Source organism: Vanessa cardui, chromosome 27 (assembly GCF_905220365.1).
Source record: "Vanessa cardui chromosome 27, ilVanCard2.1, whole genome shotgun sequence".
Classification (NCBI taxonomy): domain Eukaryota; kingdom Metazoa; phylum Arthropoda; class Insecta; order Lepidoptera; family Nymphalidae; genus Vanessa; species Vanessa cardui.
In genome coordinates this window covers 6,925,504-6,950,129 of record NC_061149.1, presented here as the reverse complement: position 1 = coordinate 6,950,129, position 24,626 = coordinate 6,925,504, and the positions used below count along the sequence as shown (strand labels likewise).

Here is a 24,626-nt window from a genome sequence, read left to right as displayed (position 1 = left end):
ACCATCAGGTGGCCCATATGCTCGTCCTCCAACCTATACCAAAAAAAAAAGGGGACAAGTGCGAGTTGAACTCGCGTGAAGAGGGTTCCGTACGATCCTATCATGTTTTTTTAAATCTGACCTTGTGGTCATTGTGGGCTTATTTTTTTCATTAAATATTCATCTACAAACCATTTCAACAAAACTTAACATTGGAGTTAAAAAATATGTTCTCCCACACGTTCCACCTGCAAATGTGAGTTGGTACGCACAATATTGAGTGATTTACCATGTTATTTTAATATCATGGACTTCTTATAGGTTTTCCTATAATCTATAAGAAGAAAACTAATTTCTGTATTTTTTTCAAAATTTTAGGTTCAGTAGTTTCGGAGATAAGGGGGGGGGAATGGTCAATTTTCATCTATTTTCTTGAATAACTTGGAAACTATTTATTTTAAAATTACAAAAAAATACATTTAAGATCTTCTCAACAAGACCTTTCATTTGATATGCCACACGATGCAGTTTTCAGAATTTTTTTTTTTTAATTTTCCCCTTCCCCCCCAAAAATGACCCCCATATACAGATTTCATCTGCTCACGTCACACCTCTGTATTTGGGTTACAGGAATTGATATGTGTACCAAATTTCAACTTAATCGGTTTAATAGATTCGGAGATAATTGACTGTAAGCGACGGACGGACAGACACACGAGTGATCCTATAAGGGTTCCGTTTTTGTATTCAGACGTACGGAACCCTAAAAAAAAGTTGAGTTCACACTCGTGATGTACAGTCGGGGTTAGAAAATGTTCGTCACCTTAAGATCTATTTTATCGTGCTCAATATGAGCAATAATCTGCTTTACCGATCAAGAGTGACATATTGCGTTGCAATGATTCGATGTTTAAATTCAAAAGGTACTAAGAGTTTAAGACTTGATAAAGGAATGAATATGAAAACTGACGAAGGTTTTCTTACTCTGACTATACATACGTAGTCGTGAATACTTCTATAATTTGAAGAATGTTTTAGAATATACTATAAATCACCAAAATAGTCAACGTTGTTAGGTCTTAATAAATGCATATATACATTTTGTTTTTGCAACGCATTACGCGCTTCCCCCATGTGATTAAAAGGGGGAGGGGGGGTGGCACTCCCCGCAGCCCTGAACGCCGAGTGCCCCCAAGCACACCGGGTTTACCCACTAAAAAACCAGCGGTGCCCTCTCCGTCTTTCGGCGGACGCCACGGGATCGCTTACGCATGCTACCGTGACGCCCTGACGGTCGGCCCGCCTATAACCAACACCTAGGTGGTATTCCCAGGGTACTGGGACCCCCCTGATCCCTGCGGCGCCTATTGAGGCGGGGGGAGAAGGTGTGCGTAGCGCCTTTTCCTTCTCCCCCGTCGTCTTCTGCGGAGCGAGTCAGTGGCGGCATTGCTTTCCCGATCCCGCTCCGCTGCTTCCTTCTGCGACATGACACTTTCGCGGAAGGACCGCATCTCTGACCAGCACATCTCGCTACCGATGATAACGCTCGGCAGCGGCAGGTCTCCGCCCATAGTCGCCGCAAGGATGTGCCTCTGGGGCCTCAACGCAGAACACTCGTACAGGCGTAAACGCCGTGTCCACTTGCGCACCACACTCGTGGCAGGAGGGTGACTCCTCCGGCCGCGCTATCCGTGCAGGTACTTACCGAAGCATCCGTGCCCGGTAAGTACCTGCGTCATTCTGTACGACAGTGTGCTGTGCTTCCTTTCGACCCAGCGACTCAAGTGGGGACGGATCGCCTCCACTGTCGCTAGTCTCGCCGTGGGAGATCCCAGATCCTCCCGCCATCGGGCGATCAGGGCTTGCTGGGTTAGAGCCCTGATCCGCCCGATCTCCGCCGACCCTGGACGGTCGCCGCGGTCCCTCGCCTCGACCCGGAACCGGTATACTTCCGCGAGTATACCAGCTCTATATATACGAGCTCCCAGGGCGGATCGCCCGCTAGAAGTGTCGCCGCAGGACACGAAACAAATGCATATATAAATACAGTACATATACCAAAATAACATTTTTACTATTTTTGTCTGTCTGTTAGTACCGACTAATCTCTGGATCGGCGGGACCGATTTTGGCAAGACTTTCACTGACAGATAGCTGATGTAATATGGAGCAACTTAGGCTATAAAAACTTTTATATCACGAAGCGGGCACAGCAAGTGATTAATAATCCTCTCAGCGCCATTTTCTTATAGATAAAGAGAACCAATTATTTATAGACAGGTATCTTTGTGACTTAAAACGTTTGGTGCAAACTCCTAACAAATATTACATATCAATTACGATTAATTTGACGACCTCCGTGGTCGAGTGATGAAACACCAGTTTTCAAGGGTACGCCACTCCGTCCCAGGTTCGATTCCAGGCCGAGTCGATGTAGATTATGATAAATTTTCTGTATTGTCTTGGATCTGGGTGTTCGTGGTTCTATAACACAACTTTAGCTACTTACATTGGGATCAAAGTAATGTATGTGATGTCCAATATTTATTATTTTATTTTATTTCAGTTCGTTACGGCCATGTTCTGGTCTGTCTACGCCATCGATAGAGAGCTGGTGTTCCCTCGGATCTACGACCAGGTTGTACCCTGGTGGTTCAACCACTGCGTCCACACCAACATAACCATTGTGGTCATCATTGAAACATTGCTGCAAGCGAGAAGACACCCCACAAACCAAAAATTGGAGCTGATTCTGTACTGGATAGTTGCTTTTGCGTACGCTATTGTGTAAGTTTTTTTATACTTTTAATAAATATAGTCCCACCTGTGGACAAAGTTAGCTCCACCACGCCACTCCACTTTTCATGTTCAGCTAACTGAAACAAGATATTCCAATGCTATTGGAAATAGTTATTTTCCTTCCGCAGTCAGCTTGGGCAGGTATAGTACGGCACAAATCGGTAAATTCAATAAAACCGATTACTGCCGATTTACACAACTAGTAGAAATAGCTCTCTATCGACGCTATTTGTCGCTATAGCGATCTATAGATCCTCGCGTCAGTTCAACCCGAGAAGGCAAGTGCATGTTAATCGACGTGTCAATTTGACGAATATATTAGGTCATATGATATTACAAGTTATTAAATTTGTTTAAAGATCATCAGAACATGACATAAGAAATAAATATTGACAATTTGGGAATTTGCGTACTTAACTCGGATGTGATCGATTTTACGAATTTTGCCGATGTGATGTCTAAGTTGTGTCGTACTATAACATAAGTTTCAATAACCTGCCCAAATTATGTATTTAACTATCGTAAAATACATAAACATCCAAACTTAATATACAATACTGATTGTTTATTATTTTCACTTTTTCAGATATTACACGATATACTTTCTCACGGACCGCTGGCTTTACCAGGTCTTCGGTACCATGAACTGGTGGCAAGTTTGTTTATACCAAATATTAATCTGGTCGGTGTCGTACTTCTTCTACAAAATCCAGTTCCCGATCAACAGACTGATCCATGGCGCCGAAGACAATGAAGCAAATACAGATAAATCAGCAGATCAGGACAGAGATAATGCTGTCAATAATAAAGTCAACGAAAACGATACGACAACGAACGAAACGAAAGCTACTGAAATCAGTCGAACTACATCAGATTCGAACGCAACAGAGTTACCTAAAAAAACTTGGAGCTTAAAATTTAGAAGCATCAAAAGTCACTTCGAAAATTCTAGATTGTGACGACAATTTATACAAAGATCAATATTTAAGTGTTGCCATTAAATAATGTAGTGTTAATAATAATATAATAGAATTTAATCCAATAATAGATTATATGATAAGCGTAGATGAAGAAGACTATATTTGATATCTGTAGGAGCTGTTTTCGAAATGGTACAAGGTGTAGCTATAAGACATGAAAATGAAGATATTTAATGGACACATAAATACGATTGAGGCAAAGAAAAAATTATGAAATCAATTTACCCAATGCATATAATACAAGAGGAGACAATGATGCTACAAATAAATCCGAAGAAATCGAAATAAAAAAGAATATAAATCATTTTCCCGTCGAGACTGGATTTGATAACTTTTTTAGACCAAATAAAAGTTCCGAAATAAATCAGTTATATGTTTTTGTTAACGATTTATATTGCAATACTTGATTCTACTTTTAGTTTTAAACAAAGATAAGGTGCAATATGATCTACAGGCATAATAATATACAATTATTTAGACACTTTAATATTAACAGAATAAGACAAAGTATACAAGCAATATTAACATCAGATCTTAATACTAACCTTGATATGGACTAAAAGGTTTTATATTTGAGTTTTAGTAAAACAAAAAACAACTTTATTCTATAAGCCTTACGACCTAATTTCAATTGTAATTACACCGTACATATGTCTGTTAAAACAATTAAAATGTGCAAGACATTCTGATATATAAATGTTCGTTCTTTGTCCCAAGATTCCTGGTATAATACGTGTAATTTAAAGAGTCATTGTAATACATGTTCTTTATCTGGTGATGGATATGTCTCATATAAAATCATCAAGCCTTCTCTTAGGATAAAATTATCTCTTCTTGGACTATTTATATGTTCTTAGTTAGGACCTAAAACACCAAATAGACTGGCTGTGAATACTTTTTCCCATACACAATGGAATATCTATAATGATTTTACTAACCATTATAACTAAAATGGATCTAAATGACACAATTTTAAGGCTCATAACAAAATTACTATCAATAACATTCTCCAAGAGATTACCATAACAGTATACGTTATAGTTCATGAGAGTGACAAAAGATAGAAAAAATACGCGAGCAAGGGAGATATCTTTAAGCAATTGCATTTCAAATGTCCGGTAATCGTTCTAACAGCAACCATAGATCATTTCGATGTCTTAAGTTAAAAAAAAAAAACATTTCTAGCTTCAAAGAACACTTTGGCACAGATTTTTTGGGTATCCAATATGTTTTTCTTATTTAAATTATTAGATGTACAGTCGGGGTAAGAAAAGATTCGTCACCTTAAGATCTATTTTCGTGTGCTCAGTATGAGCGATAATCTGCTTTACCGATCGAGAATAAATTGCGTCGCAATGATTTGACGTTTAGATTCAAAAGGTACTAAGCTTAAGACTCGATAAAGGAATGAATTTGAAAATTGACGAAGGTTTTCTTACTCCGACTGTTTCTAATTTGTTGTGCTGGTTTTCTCCGTGCTTGTTGTAAATGAAAAAAACTTCGATCGAAATATCTCTGCAATATTAAATTTATTTACTTTTTATATATTTATGTACAGTGTAACAATCACAATGTTAATTTATCATCCATTGTTCTTCTTGGTAATAATTGGTTATATTTATAGAATCGTTTAACGTTTTCAATATTTAATGATATGTAATATTATGAATTGTATTAAAATAAACGTTTTAGAGACTGATATCTTTTTTTATTTATTTAGATATGACAAATAATAGATATATAAATTGCTAAATGATTTTTCAAGAACTTGTGTGTTTGTAATCATGATAAGAAGAAAAATATCGTGGTTTTGTCTCGAGTTCCATCTCTGTATAGTTTTCTGCCTCGCACAACCACTTTGTGATACGACATGGGAACCTTCAAGAAAAGAGCGTACTCCTTTCTAAGAGGCCGGCAACGCACCTGCAAGCCCCCTGGTGTTGCAGATGTCCATGGGCGGTGGTTGTCACTTTCCATCAGGTGAGCCACCAGCTCGTTTGCCACCTATGTCATAAAAAAAATAAAAAAAGGATCTAAAGCCCTACCAAGAAGATCCATCTACTGTGTTCCATCAAAACACTAACAAACTCCAGTTTTTTTCCAATACAGATTTTCGCTGATTATTAGCATTTTCTCGTAGTTACTTTATTTTACATCTTTCTATGGTTTTATTTACTTTAAAATAATATTATAATTATGAAAGTTACTCTGTTTGGAATTATAATCTATAAAAAAATTCGGCCACTTTTTAGTCACAATGTGCCTGCTGAACCGAGATGGCTCAGTGGTTAGAACGAGTGCATCTTAACCGATGATTGCGGGTTACTTCTAGTTTACGAAGTTACTTTCGGATTTATAATATTAATATGGATTAGGTTCAAAAATGATCCGAACTAAAGAATTGTACTGCACATTTAGTAATTGTGTTTGCTTATCTTGGGTTGGAAGGCAACTATGCTGACCATTACACCATTATTATGGGTTAGAGTCGAGATGGCCCAGTGGCTAGAACGCGTGCATCTTAACCGATGATTGCGGGTTTAAACCCAGGCAAGCACCGCTGATTCATGTGCTTAATTTGTCTTTATAATTCATCTCGTGCTCAGCGGTGAAGGAAAACATCGTGAGGAAACCTGCATGTGACAAATTTCATAGAAATTCTGCTACATGTGTATTCCACCAACCCGCATTGGAACAGCGTGGTGGAATATGTTCCAAACCTTCTCCTCAAAGGGAGAGGAGGCCTTTAGCACAGCAGTGGGAATTTACAGGCTGTTGTTGTTGTTGTTGTGCCTGCTGAAAACTTTATTTTGTACAGAAGTTTTTCACTTCGACAAAGAATGAAACGAAAATGATAATTTTATAATAATTATTTATTAAATTTTTACAAAAACCTAAACTACGAATATAATTACAGAATGTTTACCAATAACTTGATCGACATACAATACATCGACAAAGTATTTAACGACTTTTGATGCTCAAATAAACTCAACTTGCTCGTCGTCAAATTCTCTGCACGACCCCATTACTTTTGGTAACCTTTGAAAAATACTATCAACTTAACATAAAAATAGGTAACTAAGAATATTCACTGTTAACCTGCAGTTATTTGCTCGTACTGATCTCATTAATGCCTTTATATCTTGACTTACTAACCTGTTTTGTATAATTCTTTTCTTTGTAACCGACTTCAAATAGGTTATCAATTCGTCTGAATTTTTTTTATGTTTGTTACCTCATAACTTTTCACTGGGTGAACCGATATTTTTTTTGTTTGAAAGCTAGACATCGACATCAATTATAAAAACATTATATAATCGTAAATCGACTTTTAAGTAGTCTAATATTTTTCATTTCATTTTACTTAGGCCTCAAAAATTATTTTTATTGCTTTTTAGTGCATATTAATTTGTTTTTAAATTGTATTTTGTTCGAAGTTGGTTTTTATTTCTGCTTTAAATAGGTATTTAGAGAAATTCCAATTTAATATCAGTAAAACTGTAAGGCATATATAGGCAGTAATGTTGGCTTACAATAAAGAAAATAACTTTTTTAAATAGATCAAGATCAGTAAGTTTAAATAATGTCACCACTCTCTCCTCATCCATTTATAATTTAACGGTGCATTGATTTTCATGGTCGAATAAATAATTCTTGCTGTACTAATAAATACATAATTATATTTTACAAAATCTCTCTAATAATAATTCTGTACTGTAAGTTTATAACTCGTTTCGTATCTTCGTTTAAATATTCTAAAAACACTCGTAACATTTACATTTGTTTTCGTCAAAACCTAGAGCATCTCCATTAATGCTGAAAGGTTTTTCCATCATCTCTCAAAGGTTACCTAAAGCACATTTCTAAAATATATCGCTGAATTGACGATATACCAATTGCCGAGCTGGTCTCACTAGACCTTCATCATAAACTACCCTTTGTGGCTGGATGTAATAGGAAGAGGGGGTTCTAATACTGACTCCAGATATTGTCGGCCGTTTCCTTACTTGGTAGTGACTTATTTCTGATGCAGCATATTGAGGCTCTGAATGTAAATTATTCCTAAATCTTGAATATGCATAATCTCTTTCAGCAGGAACTATAAACCCACTTGGTATTCTCACTGGTAAGTTTGGAGCTAACGCTTCATTTAACCTGACGTCATAATCGTTTTCAATCGAATCGGCTAGATTCTGTTTTATATCTGGTATTTTCAACGGTTTACCGGTTGCTGTGTACCCTTTCGATACTTCCGGTTTCGGTTCTGGTTTCTTTGTTTTCACCTCTCTGTATTGGTTTTGTATCTGACTCAGGTACGGTTTGAGGTAATCGCCCGGTGATAGTGTGGATTCAAGTTTTTCTTTAATTGCTTCGTAATTATCATTAAAGTTTCTTAAAACTTTTGTAGCGAGCAGTTTTGCTTTATCGTCTGTTGTTGTTTCTTGGGTAGTAGTAGAAGTTGTTGTTGTTGTTGTTGTGGGAGGCGGGGGATTTTTTTTAACAACAGGTGTAGCGTGTGCTGTTGTTGTTGATTCCTTATTATCTTTAGATTCATATTCAATATCTTCTTCATCATAATATTCGTATTCTTCTTCGGGCGCAGATGTTACAGTTGGTTTCTCTGTTGCAATGGTTGTTGTCAGACGTTCAGTTGTTGTTGTAGGGATGGTCCTTGTTGTAGGTTCTGGTGTATTTGTGGTCGTAGTTGTAGTAGTAGTAGTAGTCGTGGTTGAAGTAGAAGTAGTGGTAGGTTTAGGGGTGGTACTGGGTGGTGAGCTCAGATCTTTTCCGGCTACTGGCTGTAGCCCTCTTGGAAGATACGGACTCCCACCCCTAGACGGTAAAAAAGGCCTCCTTACAATTTTGACGTTTGGCCTAACATCTTTTACTTTTGCAGTTATATCTTCTTCAACATTCTTTCTTCTCGGCTTCTCTGTTGCTTTCTCTCTATCATCATAGTAATAGTCATCATCTTTCAATTTTGCAGGTTGTTCATCTCTTTTAAACGGATTGGAGGAATACTTCTGAGATCTCGTAGGCGGCTCGTCGTAGTACTCTTCTTCTTCATAATCTATAGGCTTTTTTGTCTTTTTAACCTTTTCAACTGCAGGGTAATGAGGTCTTGATGGTTTAAATTTTTCTTTTTCAACAGGTTCGTATTTCGGCCTCTGTTGGATCGTACTTGTTTTCGCAGAAGGCATCGGTCTCCTTACTTCCTCATCTTCGTAATCGTCATAATATTCATCATCATGTTTCGGAGGTGCTTTCGTTGTTGTTATTGGAACGTAATCATATTTTTCCTTTTCACTTATTGGAACTGGCCTTTTAATTTTAGGCGGCATTCTTGGCTTACTAAATATACCATGTCCGTTTGGTTTAACAAGAGGTTGATTTTCAGGGGCCGTCGGGGTTGGCCGTTTTTCTTCCTGAACTTTATCGTCTACATCACTATTCTTTTCAGACTTTGAATATGGTCTGTCATCTCTATTTCTATAAGGTCTGTCATATAACCTTCTGCCTTCGTTTGATTGGTATCGTTCATCTCTTGGTCTGCTCTCTCTTGGTTTGCTTTCTTGTTCAGTCGCTTCATCCCTAAATGGTCGTCTCTCATCACGTGGCCTAATTTCATCTCTTGGCCTTTTTTCGTCCCTGGATTTATATTCATCTCGAGACCTTATTTCGTCACGTGGTCTGATTTCGTCACGTGGTCTGATTTCATCACGTGGTCTGATTTCATCTCGTGATCTGATTTCATCTCGTGGTCTGATTTCATCCCGTGGCTTGATTTCATCGCGAGGTCTTATTTCATCCCGTGATCTGATTTCATCGCGTGGTTTAATATCATCCCTCGAATTACCCTCACCTCTTGTTTTTTCATCCCTTGGTCTTATATTATCGTCTTTAAACTTAGAATCATCTCTAGGTCTTTCATCATCTCTTGGCCGGTTTTTGTCTCTTGGTCGATACTCGCCCCTTTTACCTCCTCTAGGTCTATCTTCTTCATCATCGGGAACATACCTATCTTCCTCTTCATCTCTAGGTCTGTTTTGTCTCCTTCCACCTTTGTAGGGCCTTCTGTCTTCATCTTCGTAGGGTCTTCTATAATCTCTATCTGGATATGGTCTCTTGTTAGATCGTGGTCTGTCGTAGGACCGCCTATCTTCGTAATCCTCTTCAGGTTCATCTCGTGGTCTTGATCGGGTTTCATATCTGAAATATATTTTATAATTAATAATAAATAAAATATAGTAATTCATTAAATAAAGTACAGTCTCGTGATTAAGACATTCGTAGATAATGTCGAAATATCGAGCTCCATTAAATAAAAATAAAAAAACATGGTAAATATCCTGTTTTCAATAACTGTAATTATAAAAATAAGCATGATAATTGAAATATTATATGTAATTAGCTTTTTTTTCATTTATTTTGTATCTTGGCTGTTATTTAACATAAATTGATATTTGATCTCACCTGTCATCGTAATCATCATGTGGACGCCGCTTTCCAGGTCTACGTGGTCTGGTTCTCCTTCCACCCCTGGAAAATATAAGATAATTTATTGATATTTCATGTATGTATGTACCATAATTGTTCAGATAAAAGCAGGATCTCGCGTCCTTATAACTGATACCGAAGATAATTTTGGGAAATTATGATGTAAGACTAAATTTTAAGTTAATGCTTGCATCATCAATGCACCACTAGCCTTGGAATTAAGAGGTTGTATTTTTTGGGTATAACTACCTGTAGTTACACTGACTCACTCATTCATCAAACACACAGAACGGACAAAATAATAATGGACATTGTTAATTGATAAAATAGTTGATAAGTGTTACCAACTCAAAACTACAAATTCCTCTGATTATGCTATTTCGTAACAAACTTTAGCTCTGGTAACATTTTTCCTTTTATTACACGGACTGACTTGGGCATGGATGTGTATGGATATGAGGTAGAAGGACCAAAGAAACGATGGATGGATTGTGTGAAAGACGATATGGTTAGAAAGAATGTTACTTGTGAGATGACGTCTGACAGAGAAGCATGGAAGGAGAAGATATGCTGCGCTGACCCCAAGTAAAATTGGGATAGGGGAGGAAGATGATGATGATATGCATGGACTGTTTTTTTTTAAGTTTTTAAAACTGGTTACTTTTATGATACAAAAAAAAACTAAAATAGAGGTGGTCGGGTGACATAATGAGAAAAAAATGAACCAAGGATATAACTGAATGGTATCACAATACAAAAGAGAGAAAGAAAGAAAGACAACGTCGTAGGCGGAAAGATGATATAAAAAGAATAGCAAGTTTTACGTGGAGAGGAAAGACACAAGGTCGTACTTTCTGGCAAGCTTTATGGGAGGCCTATGCTGGGGAGCAAGAACTGGTGTCAAATATCAAAATTTAGTATTAAAAAAACAAACGTAATATGTAAGATTGTTAAATAAAGGCTATTATTATTATTATATTTTAGCTATATTTTAGCATAGCTAATTCTTTTCTTTTCTGAAAAAAGGACGATACAACTATACACAGGCATGAGGTAAGTGCGTAGCTAGGGTAGTTAGCCTAAAAATTTTCTAACTATAATAGGTGGCATGTTTTTAAAATTACAGCTTTCTGTAAAAGTGTGAGAGTGGAATTATTGATACAGTCATTTCAGACTGGCATGGAGAGTGTGAGGTATATTAATACTATACCTGTCTTCATATTCGTAGTCATATTCATCATCATAGTAATCATAGCGAGGGTGTGGACGACGACGCGCTGGTCTCGGTGGTCTGGTGGTAGTTGTGGTCGTTGTAGTTGTGGTAGGTGGTGGCGGCGGTGGTTCCGTTGAAGCCGCCTTGTAGAGGGCTTCGTTTCTATAAATTGTAAATTTTATAGTTAACACTCGAAAACCCAATTCATTGCCTGAAGATAATATTACACAAAATACATTAAACTAGAATTTTCATAATGGCACGCATAATTATACAGCAATAACAACAACAACAACAACAGCCTGTAAATTTCCCACTGCTGGGTTCAATCCTCCTCTCCCTTTGAGGAGTGGGCTTGTAACATATTACACCAAGCTGTCCCAATGCGGGTTAGTGGAATACAAATATGTAGAAATATGCATGCATGGTTTCCTCACGATGTTTTCTTTTACAACCTAGCACGAGAGGAATTATAAATAAATTAAGCACATAACAATTCAATCGGTTAAGATGCACGAGGTCTAATAACTGGGCCACCGCCGATCTTAATTTTATAGAGTACCCATTTTTATTTTGATATGTTTAATTGTTTAAGTGCTCAATTTGATAATTATTTTAAATGTATACTAAGTGATATTATCATGTTGCTTAGATAATCGAAATTTGTAATACTTTATATAACTACTTTAGTTTACTTCCTGTTAGTGCTCTCATATACTCCCATTACAAATTCTGCATTTCAAAATTGACGTAATCTTAGACCATCTTTTTATCTTGGTCTGAATGAACATACACTTACAGAAAATCTAAATCATCTCTAAGAAACAAAACTACAATGTCAATCCAAATTTCAGTGCTATTTGCTAAAGGAATTTATTCATCAAATTTAAACATGTACCAAAAATTTTAATCTAAGAAAAACGAGCTAAAAAATAAGGATAATGTACCTCTAACAGGAAAGAAGGTTTAGAACAGTGGAACATCTAAATTCTAAAGTTACTTTAGGTTTTTTCCGTTTATACATTTGCATTTTTTTTGTTTACTTCTTCTCCGTTATAAGCCTTCCCTTTAACACCTTCCTTCTTTATTAAACTTACATTTATGTAAAACTAGTTATCGCCCGCGGCATCACTTGCGTTTTAATGCGTTCGTTTTCAAGTGTTAGACAAAAAAGTAGCCTATGTCCTTCCTTGGAAGTTGAAGTTTGCTTTACACCAAATTTCATCAAATTCGGTTCTTTGTTTTGTTTTTTTTATGGTATAGGTTGGCGGACGAGCATATAGGCCACCTGATGGTAAGTGGTCAACAACACCCATAGACAATGACGCTGTAAGAAATATTACCTATTCCTTACATCGTCAATGTGCCACTAACCTTAGGAACTAAGATTTTATGTCCCTTGTGCCTGTAGTTACACTGGCTCACTCACCCTTCAAACCGGAACACAACAATACTGAGTACTGTTATTTGGTGTTAGAATAACTGGTAAGTGGGTGGTACCTATCCAGACGGGCTTGCACAAAGCCCTACCAGTAAAAGTTGGTCGTGAAAGAGCGACGGACAGACATACAGAAATACTTTCAAATTTATAATATTAGTGTAACTAAAGATGATTTGTATTGATTATTTTAAGATATGATCACGTGTCCATCTAAGTATTACCAAAAATGTTTCCTACTGGTGCTCAAACAATACCTGTTAAAGTAATTCGGCGAGTTCTTGCAATCGACTTCCGAGACGAAATGGCAGATGAATGTCTTCTGATCGAAGGCCGTGTAGTTGGCGCACAGGAAATCGTATCTCGTACCGAAGAGACAGTGATGATAGACCTTGAAACAAAAACAATCATTAAGTTAGTAAAATTAAGTAACAATTCATATTTGATGGTAGGATTTAGACGGACGAGTAAGGAGTCACGTAAGATGGTAAGCATCGACCATAAACCATGACAGAGTATGAAATATTTTTCTGTTTCTGTTGTTTTGTGTTGTGTTTCTTGTGCCTTAAGTTACACTGGTTCTGGCCTTCATATCATAACACGATATTATTGAGGAGTGCTGTTTGGCGGTAAAATATCTGATGCATTGGTAATACCAACTCAAATGGAATTGCGCAAAGCCCGTCGGGCTAATGCCATAGCTAACAAAATATATAAATAAAATGAATTTTGATTGATGACAAAATTTCCCCAATCAGTAAACTAATTATGTATATATTTTATTATGTCTTTAGTTTAGATTCTCAATAAAATAATTATATGCCATACCTGACACTTATGAGGAACTGACGCATAGAAGCCATCATGAAGACCATCGCATTTGAAGTCCATAGTTTCTGGAGGTGGAACGGCCTCGTAGAATGGGTATTCGGAGAGATTGTACCCGTTCAGTTCCCGGGGCAAGTTCGGATCCAGCAGGTAATCGATCTGCGGTATCCCGGTCAGCTTGCTGGTCGTGTTCGTCTCAGCTGCCTCTCCCGTGGTCTCCGCCTAGAATATAGAAAGTTTTATTATAACAGGTTTTATGTTACGACTTCAAAATATTCGCATAAACAAAATATATTTCGCGATAATTGATGGATGGTCTATCGTACTTTCACATTTATTGAATCAGTATACGACAGTGAATTACTATGCTTAACTAATTGTCGTTAATTTTTCGGATTTATGTAGTAGTTGGAGCCGTAAATTCCACTGCTGGGCTATAACCTTATAACATTTTTAACGAATCCCGTCGTCTAGTTGTGTGTACACCGGTTTTTATACGCTCGCCATTTCCAGATCCCATGTTTAATTCCCGGCCGAATCGATGTAGAAAAAGTTCATTAGTTTTCTATGTTGTCTTGGGTCTGGATGTTTGTACCGTCGTTACATCTGATTTCTGGTTCAAACGGTAATGAAAACATCTTTTCCTTATTTATTTATAAATTAGTTTTTAAAGTATCACTTTAAAGTTTATGATACAAAAAATAAATAAATTATAAACAAACAGTAGTCAGTCAGGTCTTTTCTTTAACAATAATATATGAATCTTAAAACGTTGAAACGTCTTTTGTCTCTCTCTTCTTGAGGCCCCAGGGCAGTTGCAACGGTAGCCCTACTCTTAAACCAGATCAGCTACCAACTCTAAGGTATGAGATGATCCACATATGTTTTTTTAGAATATCTTGAAATCTTTAACGTGACTAAAAGAATGATCAGGCAACAGTGTCCTTTCATTCACTACCTCGCTGTCTCTTTCTATTTTTTTACATATTCAACACACTTACAATTATTTATTACATATTCTTTCTAAATTATGATCAAACCTTATTTATTGATTGCATAGTGTCCATTATTTAATATTATACAGATGAAATAATTTTGTTACAATCGGCTGTCTCAAAACACACCTTTTAAATATTATTCCTTATAATTACACTGATTTATCTTAATCGAAACAAAATACAAAGTATTTCTAATTCGCGACATAAATAGTCAGTCCTATCTAGACTTAAGCAACCTGTGCCCTAGATTAGACAAATTCAACATAACAAAGAACGTATACAATACATTACTATAATAACAGTATGCATTAACCAAAAATGGCTAATGAGTACCTTATATAAATCAAGAAGCCATATACCATATCGTGTAAAAGAGGAAATGAAAAAGCTATCAACCTTGGCCACGTGTGTCAGTAATACAATGTTTCCTATTTGATTAAAGTGTTGCACGATTTCCGGTATTTTCTTTTGCCTTCACAGTGTAATTATCGGTTATTCGAGGCTTAAACAATCTACGAATATAATATATTTGAAACTGTTGCTGTATTTTGCCTATATACCATTTATTTAGGTTGGTATAACAAATTGAATATTTATGTATATTAATTATTCCATTTGTCATTAAATTAAATTAATATTAATTTAAATAATTGTATTAACTAACATGACTTTGTATTTTTTAAATGTTGAAAAAGAGTAACTACTGAGTTCCTTGCCGGTTCTTCTCGGTAAAATCTACTTTCCGAACCGGTGGTAGCTTCACCTAATTGTTAATTGACGATTCAAAAGTGCTTGTATAAGCCCACTTGAATAAAGTTTATTTTGATTTTGATTTTTGATTTCGCCTTGCTCTCTAGTCTCAAATTTATAGGTATTCATAAATAACATTATTTTATGACAGCTTCACTTAACATAGTAACTATATTATGATTGATTGATTTTGTCTTCCAACCCTCCACATCCTTTGTATATCCAGAAATCAGATAACTATTATTTTAAAACAAATTTTTCTCAATCCTGTATGAATTCCCCATGTGTCCTAGTTCTGGGCTGACAAAATTCAAAAATACCTTCCCTCTTTCCCTTTAATCGGGTCACAAATCGATGACCTTAAATTACTCCACTATAGAACTGATTGTAAAAAGTGTATACGTTACGACGACTGTGATATTGAATATTATAAATAATTAGTACTTCAATTTTCTGCTAAATCTAGATCATTATCTTATTCAAAGCAATAATTAATATAGGTAAGCGTACTGTTCTGTAGGTCACCATTTATATTGGTGCTGTTGAAAATATTGACTAATTGAACATTTAACATGTGCAGGTTTCCTCACGATGTTTTCCTTCACAAATTAAGCACATGATAATTCTTGCCTGGGTTTGAAAACTGGAACGACAGTTAAGATGCACGCGTTCTAACCACTGGACCATCTCTGCTCTTGTTACTTCTTGTTTCTATTTGGCGCTTAATTATATTTAATGAATAGGTAATACTTATCCAGGCAGGCTGCCATCAAGGTCAAACTTGACCTCAATATTAAAAGGTCACAAGAACAATGTTGTCATTTACCTGAGTTTCATCTTCTGGTGCCGTCGGCTCTTCACTTGGAGCTGCTGTGGTGGTACTGGTCTTCGCATGGATCAGAGATGTGGCCCTGACTGCGGCTGTTGTGGGGAGATCGACTGATAAAACTGCTATTATCACACCTGGAAGTAGATAAAGCATGATATCACTTGATAGTTCATAATGTCCAACACAAATTGTGGTCACATTGCTTTGGTCTATAGAAACACGTATTCAAGTGATCTATTAATAATTAATATTAATCTTAATAATATATTTCATTTCAAGTAAGTGTTCATTTAAAAGTAAATGATTATGTCTATTAATAACTCTGATGCATCCCATTTACCTGAAATCAAATCTCGTTTCAAACAAGACGGTTAATACATAAAGCATGTTTAATATTTTTTGGTATATGTTATAGATTTCAAAAATAATGTTTTCGTTGATATTCATGCGCGATATTATTAATAATTTGATTACATTTGATTAACATAGGTAGGAAATTTAATTAGTGGAACACAGTTCTTCATTTCTTCCTAATTCACGATAAAATCTAAATTTCTTACCCTAGCTTCACGGTATTATTACTGTAACATAACTATTCAAAAGTGCTTGAATAAAAGCCTCCTTGTATTAGCATTTTACATTTTTGCTGATAACTAAAAGTAACCACCTTTCTAGATATTAGTTCTTCTCAGCAGAAACTTTAGTAAAAGCAACAGCCTGTAAATTACCCACTGCTGAGCTAAGGCCTCCTCTCCCATTAAGGAGAGGGTTTGGAACATATTCCATCATGCTGTTCCAATTCGGGTTGGTGGAATGCACATATGGCAGAATTTCGATGAAATTAGACACATGCAGGTTTCCTCACGATGTTTTCCTTTACCGAAGAGCACGAGATGAATTATAAACACAAATTAAACACATAGTGGTGCTTGCCTGGGTTTGAACCCGAAATCTTCGGTTAAGATGCACGCGTTATAACTTAAGATCTTACCACATCGCTCAAATTTTGACATTAAATTTATTTAAGAAAACAGTCTCCAATAATTTAAGAGCCTACTTGAATAAAGTATTTGTATATTGATTTTATTAAATGTATCATTTTCTTAACTCATATTATATTATTCCAAAATAAAGACCTTGATAGTCGTATAATTCATAGCGGCGATATTTTGCTATAAAAATCTTGCAATCATAAATATTTTTCCTTGTATTTAAAACTTTTGGGAAATATTTTTTTGGATGTCATTGACCGATTTCTTGTTATTCAATTCGAAAAGGATAATGTGGAGGTCGTTTCTTAAATTTTATTTGCATCATAATTTATTTCTTTTATTAGATTTTTATAACTTTGATTCGGTACATTGATCTTGTTCTGATAGATTTTGGATACGGTGGCCAATTTTAAGGGATTAACCAATGCAGGACATATTACACTATCTATCCTCTCATTCTTATAATTTAGAAGTTCGAGTACAGAACCAAATGGTTTACTTTCTTTCCGAGGAACGATAACTCTTCCACTTCGAAACCTTGCGTGGAAAAACTTCCTAACTTTTATCGTCCCGACTTGAAGTTTGGAGTCGGAATTTTGGGATCTTTTTTTGATATAATAGGTGAACTTAAATATTCCACTTGATAGATGGTCACCCATTTTAACCCATCAACCTCGAGATTTAAGACGTTATGCCTCTTTTGCCTACAATTACACTGGCGCTCACCCAAATCAGAACGCAAGTACCGCTAATATAAACAGATTACACAGGTTTCTCGAAAAACACACCTAATTTGATAAATGGAACACTCCCAAAAATACGGATTGTTCTGTTCTGGAATATATCTAGAATATATATGAACATAATGATAATAATCATTAAAGCTTCTCAAATGTATTCCAATTAGGTACCATTTGGTAAATGTCTGCCCTTGACTTTTAAACTTTGGGATTTTGCAAAAAACTTGAAATCCGTTTATGCAATAGATTACTTATAAAACATTATGGAATTTACCGTAATGCGTCTGATTTATATGACTAGTTCTACCCTCAGCTTTGTCTGCTATGAATGATAAGGAAGGTGTTAGGTACCCGAAAGTAATGATTGAAGTTCTGACAAAATGCATGGACAAATTTATAACGGGGAAATCTTTTCAATCGACCAATTATTGGCCACATATTGGCCACATGATGGTAAATGATCATCACCCATAGACGATGAAGCTATAAGAAATATTAACTATTCCTTACATCGTCAATGTGCCACCAACCTTGGGAACTAAGATGTTATGTCCATTGTGCCTGTAGTTACACTGGCTCACTCACTCTTCAAACCGGAACACAACAATACTGGGTACTGTTATTTGGCGGTAGAATAACTGATGAGTGGCTGGTACCTACCCAGGCGGGCTTGCACGAAGCCCTACCACCAAGATTATTTATAATGATTTTATGTAAGTTGGTCGTAATATAACGATACGTATCAAATGTGCGAAGTCGGGCCGGTTACTAGTTAAAATTATAATTAAAAACTTAAAATTCACAGTGTATAATTCTGGTCGAGCAGCCTTGGACTTAATTCAATTGACATTTCAACGTTTAACATTTAAAACTAACTTATAAATTGCTATATTTGCAAAATCTAACGATGAAGCGGTATATTTCCGTTAATATGTTAGGCTAAGGTTTATATGAAAGGATGGAAATCTTATAGAAATGTTAATCCTTATGGTAATCCCAGATAGTTTTTCGTTTTTTGTATGCTTTATTTAAAACTACGCAACGGATTTCGATGCGGTTTTTTGTAATACATAGAATGGATTCGAGAAGGTTTTTGTATGTAATACATGGAAAATATAGTAAAGAAACACTGATAATTTTATATGTTTCTAATGTGGCTCGCTAGTAATATAATTTGTTATAAAGGTCATGAATTTGAGACGTTATTTTCTGTTATTCCTTGATAATCATTCAGATCGTTGACTTAAAATGTTTCTGAGCTTTGTATGTTAAAATATATACTCACAAAATATACTGAATCCCAGCCATCTGTGCCGTGATCTCTTCATTGTGTCTTAATCTGTAACAAAAATAAAAAAAACTAAATTAATATCTGAAATCAGTCGAAAAAAAAGAGTTTTTTAAAACAACTAACAACAGCAACAACAAAAGCCTGTAAATTCCCACTGCTGAGATAAGACCTCCTCTTCCCTTAAGGAGAGGGTTTGGAATATATTCCACTACGCTGTTCCAATGCGGGTTGGTGGAATACACATGTGGCAGAATTTCTATGAAATCTGTCACATGCAGGTTTCCTCACAATGTTTTCCTTCACTGCTGAGTACGAGATGAATTATAAGGACAGATTAAGCACATGAAACATCGGTGCTTGCCTGGGTTTGAACCCGCAATCATCGGTTAAGATGCACGCGTTCTAGCCATCTCTCTCACAACTAACGTTCAACGTAAATTTATGAATAAATTGTTACATATATGTTGTCTGATCCTTTTACAAAATTGTAAATAAAGTATTTTTAATGTTGAGACCCCGTTTTTAAGTGTGAAAACACTTTTATCAAAAGATATTTATCCTTTATGGCAAACCAAACAATAGTGTTAGCTTTAGTATTACCATAACATAAAAAAGGTAAAAAGAAGAAGTATAAAACAATCAAATTTAAAAATATTAACCAAGGTAAGTTAAGTATTATTTATTTTAGAAAAATATATGTTTTTACAATATTATATATTTTTTTTATGGAATAGGTTGGCGGACGAGCATATGGGCTACTTGATGGTAAATGGTCACCATCACCCATAGACAACGACGCTGTAAGAAATATTAACTATTCCTTACATCGTCAATGCGCCACCAACCTTGGGAATTAAGATGTTGTCCCTTGTGCCTGTAGTTACACCGGCTCACTCACCCTTCAAACCGGAACACAACAAAAGAAATCATAAACTCTTAATAGTGCACAATATAGCCGAGTTATTAGCAAAGCATGTGGCATAAATCTAAGATTTGTTGGATAAACTATACACTATAGGATATTGTTCCATATAGTTATCATAGTAAATACTATGATGTATGTACAAGGAGGTCGCATATACAATTCTTGCCAACACATATAAGATGTGTTCAATCGGTGACTGGTTTTAAAAACTAGTAAAAGCTAATTACTTGTCTTGACAAACCTGTCTCTTTGTTTCCACTGGTTATGTTGACCAATGGATTGGATTCACAACCGACAATCGAAATTACGAAAGGAAGGAAATATTGTTTACATTATTAACACTATTCTAGAGTTCATGATTTGTATTGTAGTTATTTTTTGTTTTATAAATATACTAGCTGTATCCGCGACCTTGTACGCGTTTGAATTTAACAAAACAAAATATTATTGTATCCTAAGTAACTCCTTATTATATAAGTTATGTGCCAGTGAAAGTTCCATCAAAATTGGTTAAGCCGTTCCAGAGATTAGCCGGAACAAACAGACAGACAGGCAAAAATTGTAAAAAAAAATGTTATTTTTATATTTAAATGTAATATGATATTTAAATGTAATAATGTACCGTGTATACATTACTCATATGCATTAAGTAAAACAGTGCTATTCTAATATTACAAACAGACACTACAATTTTATTATATGTATAGATAAGCAAGTGGATATGGTAATAGGTCTGGTGGTAGGTGGTTACCATCACTGAGCTTCACTTTAAAGTTAAAGCTAAATATTATTAAAATTATTGCCTCAATTTTTCTGTTTTATTATTCAGAGTAAAAGTTTGATGTAGTACGAAAATAATTAAATCACAGATTTCAATCTGCAATTTAAAAAGGTCTTATATCCACTAAACTGCTATGAATCTAATGACCTTCTAACAATAGAATGGATAAAAACACCTATTTATCGTATACATTGTTTAGTCCTATAAATGAAATCAGTTCAATCAAAAATCATCTTTAATTTCATACAATATGTTTTAAAATTGCTTGGTATATTAATTGTACAAAAGACATTCACGCTTCTCACAAGAATCGGTTGAAAACGAGAAGCAAAACTTCTTATATAATAATGAACGTCTGATTATTAGTTTTCCTTAATCAAAATATATCAGTAAAGATATAATATACAAGATTATATTAAAGATAAATAAGCATGGACTTCTTATTTTTTATTTTTAGACTATATAATAAATATAATATATATTCTATATAATAAATAAAATAAAGAAAGAGCTGAGATGGCCCAGTGGTTAGAACGCGTGTATGTTAACCGATGATTGCGGGTTCAAACCCAGGCAAGCACCATTATATATGTGTGCGTAATTTGTGTTTATAATTCATCTCGTGCTCGGCGGTGAAGGAAAATATCGTGAGGAAACCTGCATGTGTCTAATATCATTGAAATTCTGCCACTTGTGCATTTCACCAACCCGCATTTGAGGAGGCCTTATCTCAGTGGAAAATTTGCAGGCTGTTATTTTACTTTTAATAAATAAAGTGGGTTTCGTGCCGGTTCTTCTAGGTAGAATTTATTTTCCGAACCGTTGGTGGATTTAGATTTAATTTAACTCTGTAACATGACGATTCAAACGTGTTTTTATAAACGTTTTGTTAAGTAATAACGAAATACCTACTACATTGTTTTATATTGAATAAAAATAAATTTAAAATATAATTATTATATTATTTTAATATATAAAACAATTCTTAAGTTTACAAGGTCCGGCCCTTCTAGTCATATAGAAAACTCGTATCAGAAGGTCCTTTTTGATCCAGTATAATACATACATATATAAACGTATTTTTTTTAATACGCAAAATAATCTATATTAAAAAATAAATAATTACTGTCTGTTACAGCATTTGTTGAGAACAACTATACTAGTTCAGATATCATTTTTGCTATTAGTTATTAAGTTATTTTATACCTTAATATATGCGCACAAATTTAATATTCACTGAAAACTCAAGAGCATTTATGACGTTGTATATGTATAATATATAGAACGACACAACTTATTTGTAGCATCGGCAAAATTCGTAAAACCGATTACATCCGAATTAAATATGCTATCTCAAATTATCAATCTTTATTTCTCATGTGAATATGATCTTTACGCAAACGTTTTAACTTGTAATATAATATGACCTAATATATTCGTCAATTTCACACGTCGATTTACTTTCTCAGCTTGAACTGACGCGGGAATCTATAGCGACGAATAGCGTCGAATGGCGCGATAGCGAGCTATTTCTAGTTTTGTAAATGTGTGAATTTTGCCGATGCTACGTCTATCACAACAAGCAACCCAGTCCGAACCGTCTTAAACCCGCAAGCATCGGTTAAGATGTAAGCGTTCTCACCACTGGGCCATCTCAGCTTTATGTTTCTTATAAATTTCGATTGTAAATAATCTTCATCAAACAAAACATCTGATCGTAAAACCATTCTATAAATATTTGACATTTATTTGAAGGTAACCTCAAAACATTTCACGTTTACAGCATCCATAAAACAAGGAGATGAGATGATCGTATCTTATACACATAAATGGATGCTGCGTCTAACATCCGTCACGAAAAATCATTTATCCTTTAAACGTGATACAACAAAATCTAAATCAAAATATACTTTGTTGGAGTAGGGACTTACAATCACTTTTAAATCGTCATTTTACAAAACTATAGTTAGTGAAGCTGCCACCGGTTCGGAATGTGGATCCGAGAAGGAAAGACCAGAAAATCAGTATATATTCTTTTCAACATTTAAAATACTACGCTATGTTATTTAAAAACTATTACATATGAACATATAATAAAATTGGAGCGTGTGTTTGTAATATTAAAATAGCCCTTTTTAACTCAATGCATATATAGACACGATACATATACCAAAATAACATTTTTTACAATTTTTATCTGTCTGTCTGTCCGTCTGTTTGTTCCGGCTAATCTCTGGAAAGACTGGGCCGATTTTGAAGGGACTTTCACTGGCAGATAACTGATATAATAAGGAGTAACTTAGGCTACAATATTTTTTTTTGTTAAATTCAAACGCGTACAAGGTCGCTGGCACAGCTAGTATATAATATATCCCGTTAGGAAGTCAAAAACTGCGGGTTGGTGGATTTACATGTAGCAGAATTTCATTCAATAAGACAGATGCAGGTTTCCTCACGATGTTTTCCTTCACCGACGAACTCGAGATGCAAATTCAGTGGTACTTATCTGGGTTTCACCTCGTAGTCATCGGTTAAGATATACGTGTTCTAACCACTGGGTCATCTCGGCTCTCATACTGAGTTATTAAAATATATATCTATGTATAGTTGTGTGGGTGATTCTATTAAAATAAGATAAATCTCTAAATACAGACAGATAGCATTGCTTTCGCATTATATAATACCAGAAAAACTGGTCGTAGTTCGCTATGTGGTAATTTATGTTAAATAAAATATATTCCATGCTTTGGTCACTTTTTAGTTGTCATGTTAGGCAAACAAAAGTAGCCTATATCCCCTACGTTTTTTTGTAACATTTATGATTTGTGTTCTATCGTCCTCATTACGAGTCGAGATGGCCCAGTGGTTAGAACGCGTCCACCTAAACCCATGATTGCGGGTGAACCCAGGCAAGCACCGCTGATTCATGTGCTTAATTTGTCTTCATAATTCATCTCGTGCTCAGCGATGAAGGAAAACATCGTGAAGAAACTTGAATGTGACAAATTTCATAGAAATTCTGCCACATGTGTATTCCATCAACCCGCATTGGAACAGCGTGGTGGAATATGTTGCAAACCTTCTCCTCAAAGGGAGAGAAGGTCTTTAGCCCAGCAGTGGGAATTTACAGGCTGTTGTTGTTGTTGTTTTGTCCTCATTACATTGGTTTTTTCCGTTATTAGTATGATTATACACTAGGTGATATTTCAGTCAGTTACTAGATTATTTCTCCAACCCGCTGTGTAGTGACGAGTATACGGATTACGGACTTAATGTGTATACACATAATTATATTTTTATTAATAAATTATAAGTTTTTTTTTTATTTTAGGTTCCAGCCTAGCTAGCCTATTGGTATATCCGCCTCTGCCTATATCCTTTCGTGGAGTTCAAGTTTGCTTCATACCAAATTACATCGAATTCGGTTCAGCGGTTTGGTTTTGAAAGAGCGGCAGTCAAACAGAGTTACTTTCACATTTACAATATTATATCGATATAATAAATTCAATTCAACATATACTATATTGCAATACAAATATTTAATTAACATTTTAGAAGACTGTCAGAAACTATAACACATAC

General features: G+C 35.2%; 2 protein-coding genes across 8 annotated transcripts in view; one reads left to right on the top strand and one right to left on the bottom strand.

Moving 5' to 3' along the window:
- Positions 1-4,237, top strand: part of LOC124541200 (androgen-dependent TFPI-regulating protein-like) — a 46,970-nt gene extending 42,733 nt beyond the window's left edge. For both annotated transcript variants that reach the window (XM_047119070.1, XM_047119069.1), the window contains exons 3-4: positions 2,546-2,766; positions 3,365-4,237. In XM_047119070.1, coding sequence (XP_046975026.1) covers positions 2,546-2,766; positions 3,365-3,737 — 594 coding nt within the window. In that variant the 3' untranslated portion in view covers positions 3,738-4,237. The remainder of the gene's footprint in view (positions 1-2,545; positions 2,767-3,364) is intronic.
- Positions 4,238-6,613: 2,376 nt separating this feature from the next.
- The window catches only part of LOC124541038 (serine/arginine repetitive matrix protein 1), a 61,467-nt gene continuing 43,454 nt past the window's right edge, over positions 6,614-24,626 (bottom strand). For all 6 annotated transcript variants that reach the window (XM_047118829.1, XM_047118832.1, XM_047118827.1 and 3 more), the window contains 7 exons: positions 19,333-19,386; positions 16,313-16,449; positions 13,739-13,960; positions 13,168-13,301; positions 11,470-11,634; positions 10,236-10,301; positions 6,614-9,971 (listed from right to left, as the gene is read on the bottom strand). In XM_047118829.1, the coding sequence (XP_046974785.1) occupies positions 7,625-9,971; positions 10,236-10,301; positions 11,470-11,634; positions 13,168-13,301; positions 13,739-13,960; positions 16,313-16,449; positions 19,333-19,375 (3,114 nt within the window). In that variant the 5' untranslated portion in view covers positions 19,376-19,386 and the 3' untranslated portion in view covers positions 6,614-7,624. The remainder of the gene's footprint in view (positions 9,972-10,235; positions 10,302-11,469; positions 11,635-13,167; positions 13,302-13,738; positions 13,961-16,312; positions 16,450-19,332; positions 19,387-24,626) is intronic.